The 11,097-nt window shown below is 36.7% G+C and overlaps 1 protein-coding gene across 3 annotated transcripts; it reads right to left on the reverse strand.

Moving 5' to 3' along the window:
* Positions 1–1,010: 1,010 nt before the first annotated feature.
* LOC132276759 (endo-1,4-beta-xylanase 1-like) lies at positions 1,011–10,666 on the reverse strand. Of its 3 annotated transcripts, none has more exons than XM_059778351.1 (12): positions 10,585–10,666; positions 10,424–10,486; positions 9,100–9,602; positions 8,940–8,999; positions 6,521–6,843; positions 6,280–6,439; positions 5,548–5,912; positions 5,310–5,469; positions 4,844–5,196; positions 3,539–3,716; positions 2,890–3,426; positions 1,011–2,253 (listed from the first exon to the last, which is right to left on the reverse strand). In XM_059778351.1, exons 3-12 carry the CDS (start codon positions 9,169–9,171, stop codon positions 1,138–1,140), a joined length of 3,324 nt encoding a protein of 1,107 aa, XP_059634334.1. In that variant the 5' UTR covers positions 9,172–9,602; positions 10,424–10,486; positions 10,585–10,666; the 3' UTR covers positions 1,011–1,137. The 3 variants fall into 3 exon arrangements, with proteins under 3 accessions (XP_059634334.1, XP_059634332.1, XP_059634333.1); XM_059778349.1 differs by having other exon boundaries at positions 9,100–9,694; XM_059778350.1 differs by lacking the exon at positions 10,585–10,666 and having other exon boundaries at positions 9,100–9,694; positions 10,424–10,567.
* Between the last annotated feature and the right edge of the window lie 431 nt (positions 10,667–11,097).

The raw sequence follows: 11,097 nt of genomic DNA on the forward strand, positions 1-11,097 counted from the left end.
TAAAATAATTATCTAAGATAGTTTGTTTACTTGGTAAATACATTGAATTTGCCAATAATTAAACTGTAAATTAGCAATAAAACATATTACATCCCCTAGAGAATCCATTTAGCAGGGTTTGTTTATTGGGAAAATATTATTAAATTTGTCCAATATTTAAACTGTAAATTAGCAAAAGAACATATTACATTTCTTAAAGATGAAAAAATTTCACCGTAACCTCTTTTCGTTGAATGCATGAACCATGTTCACTGTAAAGATACATTCCCTTAAAGATAAAAAAATTTACCATAAGCTCTGTTCGTTCAATGTACACGCTAAAGGGAATGCATTTAAATAAAATATTTTAATTAACTTTTTAAATTTCTTCTAATATCTCAAGTAAATGACAAGATTGTTAAGAAATTTTCTTTTTCTTTTTTTTAAATGTTGTTAAGAAATTTTCTTTTTAAAAAAATGTTTGATAGAATCTCCCACGATTGTACAAAATTATCTAAAACAAAATGTTGATTTATATAGTTGATTGCGGTGTTTGGTGCATGATCTGTTATGCAGGAATTAAGGGGTAGCAGATTTATCTTAAACCATATGCTTCATTCACCAAACTTTCATGACAAATAAAAAACATTTATAATAATCCCAATAATAATCTAACAAACAAATTACCCAAGCCTCAATAAAATTGACAATGCGTCGAACTCATTTACAATTTTATACACTCACATCACAAAAACTACCATTAATATTAGGAACATGTTCACCTCCACATGAAAAAAAAAAAGACAAAAAAAAAAAGAAAGAAAATGAGGGAACACCACCAAATTTTCAGTAACAAATGAAATTAGTTCATTGCTTTAAACATTTGAACCATGTCTAAACATTAACTTCTATTAACACTGAGGAGCTGAATGTTCCACTCTGTTTTTCTGTTGATGGTTGTATCATTCCACACTTTCAATTTATAACATTTTACCGTCAAGAAAAACAAGCTCGATCAATAGAACACAACAAACAAGAAGATCAACACTTCATTCCTTGCTTTAATGTTACCAAAAATGTTCTTACCACAGAAACATAAAATGTAGCACATGAAGCATGGTTATGTCTTTAATGAGTGAAGCACCAATTCATTAGAAGCTATAACTTTATAGACACCACAAGTGGTGACTGACCTTTGTCAACAACAAATGTGTTGGAAACTTTCTTTCTGTGTGTTATAATTTCCACTTCATATGAGCCCTGGAAGCCCCTAAACACAAATTGTCCTTGCTCATCGATATGCCCATGAGGGTGGGACAGCCATTCTTGCTTGAGAGCAAGGTATCTTTTACCAGCTTCATTGATATCACCTTCAGTGTTCACCAAATGTGAGTTGTCTCGGCTCATAAACAGCTCCCAAAATCCCCACAACATTACACCATCCACTGCAGGATGGGCATACGCTTCTCGAAGCATGACTTCCAAATCATCTGCTCTAACATGCTCATTAATGGACGACACATCTAACTCCGTGAACCAGATTGGAAGACCAAGAACACCCAATTTATCCAAAGCAGAACAAACAATAGGCCCAACTGGACTATCTATATGTCCTTGAATTCCAATTCCACCCACCGGAGCACCCTGCTTTTGCAGCTCACAAATTTGTTGGATGTACTTCTCTGGAGATGATCTGGTGTCATATCCATCCTCAACATGACAATCATTCAAAAATAGCTCGGCAGATGGGTCTAGTTGCTTTGCTTTCTTGAACATGTCTGCACGGATCTCTTTACCCAACCTATCTTGATAGAATGAACCGTGCAACATCTCATTGTTCACATCGTAGTGCTTGAACTTCCCCTTGTATCGAGTGAGAAGGCCGGTAAGGCGTGTTTTATAAGCTGTCCTCAAATCATTTGTGTTCAAAGAGCAAACCCAAGGTTGAACTTGGTCCTCAACCTCCCAGAAGATGCAGTGACCGCGGGTTTGAATGTTCCAGCGTGTACACAGCTCCAAGAGCTCATTAGCATCCGTGTAGATTAAGCCTCCTTGTTCTGGCTCCATCCAGTTCCACTTTAACTCATTCATAAAGACAGCCCAATTGAAATTTTTCACAAAGAAATCAACAAAATCTTCATTGTCTATGTTTGTTCTGCTTATACATGATCCAAAGGGAAAGCTGTTCTGCAATTGCCTGACTCTCACAAAGGCGCCAAACAAACTGCCAGAATCTGATCCGGAGAACTTCAGGATGACATCACGTTTACGTATCTGCAAGGCAGAAAACTCTTTCAGATCACAGTGAGGCTAACAATGCTCAATGTTCCTAAGGATTCAATCACACATTCATTTAGCATATTAATTAAAAAGTCAAACAATTGGAAACTAATTAATTCAGATACTTGATTTTTTAAAATAAAATAAAATAAAATAATCTATTTTGCTGTTGGATGTGGCCTCTATATTATGAATGTAATGCTTGTATGATGCTAGTGCTTTTATTTTTCTCTTTTGATGTTAGGATGCTATAATTGCAGTAATGCATAATATGAATTACATGAAGTGTCTACGGTAAACCTACTTCAAGAGGATTAAGTTTCCAGCATGGATGAAGTCATTTTTCTTCAACCAAGAAAGACAGAATGTGTCATCAAGAAAATATCAAAATTCATTCGAGTTATCTACTTTTCTACAAGCAAAAATAGCCTAGGCAATTGAAGATGATGAGGAGATTTCTTTTCATAAAGTGATAATGTGAAGGTGGGTTCCCCATTATATGCCAGGACAAAAGCTAAATAATTCATTCTCGGCAGATAGATTTTTAAATGCTATAGGTTCATTTAAGTTAATAGCATCTCATATTACCTATTGACAAGGAAACTCAACTTTCTTATAACCTATTAATACCTTATCAGTCTGCCTTCTTAAATGTTTAAATCTTGCGTGACGATCGACAGGAAAAATCTGGAGGCCAGCAACCATTAAGTCAACACCTGGAGCAGGACCTTGAATATAAACCACCACCATGTCTGGCTGCTTCTCAATCCGAAAGGACCCACCAATTTCATGCCATATGTCATCGTTAACCTCAACTTGGCCCCCATTGACCCACTGCTTATCCACATCAAGGGCAACATTCACATTCTGAGCACCAGTTGCTCCTTCACCAATTCGAACCCATGCTGATACTTGGTATGTTAAATAGAGTTTCAGTTTGTCAGTGATCATCTGAGCGGGACCCATCCAAGTTTGGGTTCGATTAGCAACAAGAATGTACTGCCCACTCAGAGGTTCATGAGGTCCAAGGGTATCTCTTGCCACTGGAGGAAGTATGTGTGGTGAACCAGTTCCGACACTTAAAGTGCAATTCCCAAACGGAAACCAGCCATTGGTTCCATCATCAAGGTTGCTGTTCGCAATTATATTTACTCCAAAAGCAGGATTCTACAAAACAAATAAAATGATAGTTGATTTAAAAAACACAAATTCAAATTTGATAGTGCACATCAGATTCAACACATGGAAATTCCTAGCCAAAATCACTAATTCAACCAACCTCGATAACAGGTAGAGGTGAAGGAGGAATTTTCTCTGCATGCTTTACAACTAAACTATTAATAAGAATATCAGTCCCGGGAGGTGGGCCTTCTAAATAAATGACCACTCTTGAAGGGGAACCATTTAGAAGAAATTTCCCTTGCAACTGTACCCAATCCTTGTCTGTTGCCTGCAAGCTTCAGAACAAAACCAGCTTCCTTTCAGCAATTTAAGGAATGTGAAGCCTTAAATAATTGAGTAAGGAAAAAGAATTTAAGGAATGCGAAGATGTGAAGGGAACTGTAATAACTAACTATGCTGTGAGTATGAATTGAAAAAAGAAAGAAACAAAATTATTTGCATTAAGCAAAAAATAAATAAATAATGATATATAAATTCTCGGGGTGCACAAATAGGACGTTCATCCAAGGCCACACTATCTACCTAATTCTCTATGGCTCAAGAAAAACTGCACGCGGAGCAAGGATTCAAACCCGTGTGACCTCATCTGAGCGTTGTGAGCTACCAAACTGCTCTACCTGAAAACTCCCTCCTCCTACTTCTGCATCGAGATAAAGGGATGCCTCTATTCAAGACGAGACGCTGAAAGAGCACAGATTAATTAGGAGTCAGGAATTGTGGGACAGAACTTCTTAAGTGAAGGGATGCAGTAGCTGAACTTCATAAGTTCAGGAATGGAACGGACAATTTGCATGTGAGATGCCTAGACTCGAGGAATGTCCAACATACAAAACATTGCACTTACTTGTATCATCATGAACCACTTTATGAAAATGGAATATACTAGGAACTCAAAGTCAAAAATTATATGGTGAAGGCTATGTACAGGGAGAAAAGATTACAAGAAAGATCTTGCAACTGAATTTTTTTTTAAGTTATAAAGTAGATTTCCTGTAAATGGTCATTACCCAACACGGTCTTCGTTAATCAAGAGTACTGGGAAGAGGAGAAAGGATATAAACCTAATATTTAGCATTATTTGTTCAAATCTACATTCTTATGCTTGAAAGCCAAAGTATTTACTAGTGCATTAAGCAATGGCCTTAATAAAGTAGATTTTCAGTATGGAAAAAAGAAATTAAAAAGAAAAATGGATATTAGGAAGTGTCCCACAAGAATTAAAATTCAAAACTGTTGAAAATGTTTCATAAGATTGCTAAACAATTTTGTGCAACACAACTGTAGTAAATCTAGAATTACAGTATATGGGATAAAATTTGGAAAAACTGGAAACACTTTCTGATGATCATATACTGTTTAAAGAGTTTCCACAAAATGTATGACATAAGCAAAACAAACTTACCTAGCAATTCCTATGTACTGTTCACGAAGATCCGGTGCCTGAACCCACAATGTAATCCGAACATCAGCATTAGTGATATTGTTACCAAATATCCGCACAACAGAAGTAACCTCATAAGCAAGCTTTCGCTGCACTCTTCCAGTTATTTCCTGCTGAATTCCATTCCAGCTTTGTGTGCGATCTGTTGCAGATGCAAAGAATTTTCCAGAGAATGGAAGAATTTTTCCTTCTCCCATAATGTCATGCAAAAGAATCTTGCAGCCTCTTCCGGACCAATTATTGAGGCCCTCCTCAAATCTGGGATTTAGTAAGATGTTCTCATCTCCAGCATTGATACATCCAGTGCTTGTATTCTAAATAATGAGAAAGCAAACTACGTATCAGAATGTATTGTGCCCTTTTCTTTTACTAAAGTTCTTGTTTTCAAGTTGAACAAAAGGGTAAACAGATTATATAACATATGCACCTCACAATCGCTTGGACTGGCATCTGATATCACCACTGATTTTATGAGAAGAGCTACTCCAGGAGAAGGCCCTTCCAAGTAAAATACAACTCGGTTAGGCATGCTTGACAGAGAAAATGTGCCTTCCAAAGTCTTCCATCCCTCTTCTGATACAGAAATTCTGCATGTGGTGACTGCCATTAGCACAGTTGTTTTCTTATAGAAAAGGGCTGTCATAGAGGAGAGCAAAATTCAATACCTTCCAATGCATAGATAGCTAGTGGCTAAATCTTTGTATTTTAGTTTCAATGTCGCCTGAATGTTGGAGAAACCATGAGACCCTGATACTCCAACCGAAGCCGAAACTTTATAAGCGGAGCCTGGGGAAACTCTTCCTGTGATGTCTTGCTCCAACCCTTGCCAATATTTTGTACGATTTGTAATAAAAGCATAACTGCCGCTTCCCTTTGATGATATTACTTCAGGGTGGCCCGACTCAGCAGGAATTACAAAGCCATCACAGCAATTGGGGTGCCATGACTGCAGCCCTCCAGAGAAGTCATGGTTCAGTAGAATATTTGTAACATGACTATTCCTAGAGTTGTTCATGTCTTCATTTGAATTCTGTCATTACAAAAAGGGAGGTTCAAAGAATAAAACTGATATGATATCATGTTCAAACATAGACTCTGATAGCACTGACTCATTTAGCTTATCATAGATCAACCCTACCCATATCGTTGTTGACCAGGTATCTATGTCCGTTGCTCACAATAAAAAAATTTCATACAAGAAGAATACAACAAACAATGAAACTTGAAGTTGCAGAAACCACAAGTTGCTTCTCAAGTCACAAACTATTACTGAGACATATTATGATGTCCTTCGAATGTGGATTCAATCAATAAATCATTGCATCGTCCCCTTACTTTCAATAAAGTCTTTGTTTTCAAGCTGAACAAAAGGGAAACAGATTATATAACATATGTACCTTACAGTCACTTGGACTGGCACATGATATCACCACTGACTTTATGAGAAGGTTTACTCCAGGAGAAGGCCCTTCCAAGTAAAATACAACTCGATTATGCATACTTGACAGAGAAAATGTGCCTTCCAATGTCTCCCATCCCTCTTTTGATACAGAAATTCTGCATGTGGTGACTGCCATTAGCACGGTTGTTTTCTTAGATAGAAAAAGGGCCATCATAAAGGGGAGCAAAGTTCAATACCTTCCAATACACAGATAGTTAGTGGCCGAGTCTTGGCGTTCTAGTTTCAGTGTAGCCTGAATGTTGTCGAATCCCTGAAGAGACCCTGATATTCCAACACAAGCTGAAACAGTATAATTGGAGCCTGGGGAAACTCTTTCTGTGATGTCTTGCTCCAAGCCTTGCCAACATTCTTTACGATTTGTAATGACAGCATAACCTGACTCAGCTGGAACCACAAAGCCATCGCAGCAATTGGGGTGCCATGAATGCAGCCCTCCAGAGAAGTCATGGTTCAGTAGAATATTATTAACAAGTGAGTTGTTCATGTTTTCATTTGAGTTCTGTCAGTAGAAAAAAGGGAGGTTTAAACAAAACTTATATGAGACCATGTTCAAACATAGACACTGATAGCACTGATCCATTGCTCAAAATAATTTTTTTTCATAGAAGAAGAATACAGCAAACAATGAAACTCAAAGTTGCAGAAATCACAAGTTCTTTCTTAAGGCTCAAACTATCATTTAGACATATTAAAATGTCCTTCCAATGTGGATTCATGTAGAACATCGTGTCGCTATACGAACATAATATATAGGATAATTGTAATGCACAAACTGAGAAGCGTCACAGAACCTTGCAATGGGTGCATGTACATCACACCTCCTATACTGTGGTTGCCAAAGCTCCGAGAGAGACAGCATTAGTTGTTTTCACACACCCATAATCTTCAACATTATATCTTCCCTAATTTTAACTGACAATCATGAGGCTGAAAAACTAAACCACTGGCATTAATCCCTACTCCAGTTCAAACTAAAAGCGCATTTCTTTGCCATTCATTTGCATATTTTACAGCTCACAATTAATTCCAAATTCTGCTTTTGGGGATTAACAGATAAAAGTGAGTAGAAATACAATATAGAAGAAAGAGAAGAGAAATATGTAAAAAGTTTGAATGAGATTTATAATATGTAAAGGCTTGAATTATATATATATCACTCATTCACAGCTCTAGTATTTATAGATAAAATAAGAGCACATGCTCATATTACAAGAAAAGAAACTAAATCAAATCTAAATCAAATCTCAGCTAATATAGCAAGTCATTCCATAAATCATGAGTATCATATATGCTAACATATGCATAAGCAAATCTATACTAATATGGTAAGTCATTCCATAAATCGTGGCTATCATATATGCTAACACTCCCCCTCAAGTTGGTGCGTGGATATCTGAAACGCCCAACTTGGACAACGCATCTTCAAACAGGATCTTGCTAGCACCCTTCTTCAGAATCTACAAGTTGTAGAGTGCAAATCTGACTAGATTAAAAATGTCGATCAACAAACCAAAAACAATTAATAATGTCTCCTCAGACCGTACCAACAATGCCTCCTCAGACCGTAAACAAACAACAATATATCTCCTCAGACCATAAACAACCAACAATATGTCTCCTCAGATCATTCCCCTTCACATGTTTAAAACATGTAGATGGAAGAATCAACAATGTCTCCTCAGACCATTCCCCTTTATACAGTTGTTTAAACAATGTAGAAGAAAGAATCAACAATGTCTCCTCAGACCATAAAAAGAAACAACTGTCTCCTTAGACCATTTTTGAATAGGTGGTGTCAAACTCGCAACACCCTCATTGAGGTCAGACCACCCTGCCTACCCGACACCTCCCGGATGGGTGATCTCACCTTAGACCATTCCTGAATGGGTGGTGCTGAACTCGCAATGCCCTCATTGCAACACCCTCATTGAGGTCGGATCACCCTGCCTACCCGACACCTCTCGGATGGATGATGTCATCTTAGACCATTCCCGAATGGGTGGTGCCGAACTCGCAATGCCCTCATTGCAGTTGGATCACCCTGACTCTGATACCAAGTAGAAATACAACATAGAAGAAAGAGAACAGAAATATGTAAAAGATTTGAATGAGATATATAATATGTAAAGGCTTGAATGATATATATCACTCATTCATAACTCTAATATTTATAGATAAAATAAAAACACATGCTCATATTACAAGAAAAGAAACTAAATCAAATCTTTGCTAATATGGTAAGTCATTCCATAAATCATGACTATCATATATGCTAACATATGCATAAACAAATCTATGCTAATATGGTAAGTCATTCCATAAATCGTGGCTATCATATAATACATATATGCTAACACAAAGCATTAGGTTTAATTCACTTTGTTCAATTCAACTACCGTCACCTGTCCTATCTTAGACCACATCAAACCCTCCGCCCCCATTTGGTCGCACGGCAATTAGATAGACAACCCCCCATCCCCCCACCAAAATCTCAAATGGCGAGTAAGAAAAAATTCATCTGAACAACTCTAATGAAGAATATTAGGCATAAAAAGAATACCAATTCAGTAAAAAGCTAAACCAATATGGGTATACCTGGGAATGAGGGCTATTAGCATTGCTTGTTGATGAGTTGCCCATAGTTTCTGTCGGTCTCTAGCGCAACCACAAAATCAAGCAAAAACAGCTTTTGTATCAGAGATATTCAAAAAGGGTATGAATGTCTTTGAGAACAACAACAGAGCATTAAGAGTACCTGTGAATGGTTGTGCCTCCTATGGGTTTTAAAAACTCGACCTGTGAAGCAATAGGTCCAAACCCTCTTCATTATATATAGACGTTTGGTTTGAAATTCTGAAGTGAAGCCTACGAAATGCGTGGGACCATCAAAACCCACCAACCAATCAAAGCACTTCTGACAAAACAGTGACCTTTTGTCTTCAGTTGTCTATCTGGGTAATCCAAACGCCATACTAACTAATCAATAAATTTCATATTCCAAGAAAACGCCCTCCTTTTTTTCTTTGAAAGAGTATGGCTCAAAACTTTCAGTTTTTGCTTTGCTGATGAGTTTACTTTGTCTTGCAAGTTGGGAAACCTTTCTTGCACTTTATGAATGTTTGGATGCAAATAGGAGAACATATAGGGTACATCAGGTATACCACACCGTTGGTATGCCCACCCAATGAAAATGCACCATATCAGCTTGTTGAGACTCTTCCCGTGGTGTCTTGCTCCAAACCTTGCCAGCATTCTTTGCTATTTCCAATAACAGCATAAATAATTAACGTAACCAGATCCGAATGGAACCACAAAACCATCGCAACAATTGGGGTGCCATGACTGGATCCCTTTAGAGAAGTCATGGTTCAGTATAATATTAGTAATTAATAAGACTACTCCTTGAGTTGTTCATGTTTTCATTTGATTTCTGTCAGGAAAAAAACGGAAGTTCAAAGACTAAATTGTTATGAGATCATGTTCCTACATAGACACTAGTAGTACTGATCAAAATAGTATATCATATATCATCCCTATCCATCTACTTCTTGTCAAAATATGATGATGTGCCAGAGCTCAAATTAAAATTTTACAGCGAAAAAATAAACTCAAAATGGCAGAAGTCACTGATTAAGGCTCAAACTATTATTTAGATATATGACTGAAAAAATTACGGAGTAGTTGTTTTCACCTTACCAGGAAAAAAAATAAATAAATAGTTGTCCTCATACATCAATAAATTTGAAATATTTTGTTTTCCCTACAGCTTTAACTGACAGTCCTGGGGCTAAAAACTAAACCACTTCTGTTTGCAGTTCAATTGCATATTTTACAGTTCGCAGCGAACCAAAAAACCCAAAACAAAGTAAAAAAGTTCAATCCAGTTCTTAACTTCAAAAGTCCTGAATTAAACCACATCTAACATCCAAATGATGGCCTATTTTACGAAAATCAAGATTCACGTAGCTCAATTGGAAGTGTTTAGGGTGTAAACACAATGAAAACGACTCTAATGAACATGGATTAGGCACAGAAGAAAACCCATCTCAGTAAATAGAAAAACGGCGATGTGGGCATACCTCAAAATGAAGTCTTTTAGCATTATTGCTGGTGGATGGTTTGTCCATGGTTTCTCTGAATCCCTAAGGTAACCGCAGAATCAAGCAAAAACAACTCTTTTATCAGAAAATCTAAAATGGGTATCGATATTATTTGAGGAGAAATCGAGCACAAAGAGTACCTCTGAAGACAGACCCGTTGCTGGTATCTTTCTTTCATGGCAAGCGGGGTAGGGAGTCCTAGACAGTTAAAGAAATGGTAAGAAAAACTAATTGCAAGTGGAAATTGGATGAGTGTGTTTTATTGTTTAATTAGAAATATGAAATGATGCAGTAATTATTGGAAATTTAATGGGGGGAATTAGGAGAAAAAAATTTCATGTTTCTATTTTTTTAATTCTTTTCATTCTCGTACTTTCTTTTCATATATAAAGTCTTTATCATTGTATTGTATATAAATTGAGAAAGTATTATAAAAATGATGAAATTATTTGGGTTTTTTGTGCCATGAATGTATGTTTTAGTGCATAAATCACGTAATATCTATATACTCTACTTGTTTTATTTATCACTTCGCTTTCGTTTTATGCTTAGAATCTAATTTTTTTTCATAGGTTCGGACCTCTATTCTGGAGTATTCCCTTAACTTCTGAAATGTTGTTAAGGGTTTTTTAGTGCTATTTGTGACTTATTTC

The sequence above is a fragment of the Cornus florida genome, unplaced genomic scaffold, assembly GCF_030987335.1.
Source record: "Cornus florida cultivar Cherokee Brave unplaced genomic scaffold, ASM3098733v1 CherokeeBrave_3.0.0_Hap2_Chr10, whole genome shotgun sequence".
In the NCBI taxonomy this organism is placed as follows: Eukaryota; Viridiplantae; Streptophyta; class Magnoliopsida; order Cornales; family Cornaceae; genus Cornus; species Cornus florida.

Excerpts from the sequence above, each read along its gene's own strand:
- LOC132276759 (XM_059778351.1), bottom strand. The coding sequence starts at position 9,171 with ATGAAGAGGGTTTGGACCTATTGCTTCACAGGTCGAGTTTTTAAAACC. Across the intron at positions 5,470-5,547 it reads AGCTATCTATGCATTGGAAG|AATTTCTGTATCAGAAGAGG; the intron begins GTATTGAATTTT and ends CACCACATGCAG. Across the intron at positions 3,427-3,538 it reads CACCTCTACCTGTTATCGAG|AATCCTGCTTTTGGAGTAAA; the intron begins GTTGGTTGAATT and ends TTTGTTTTGTAG.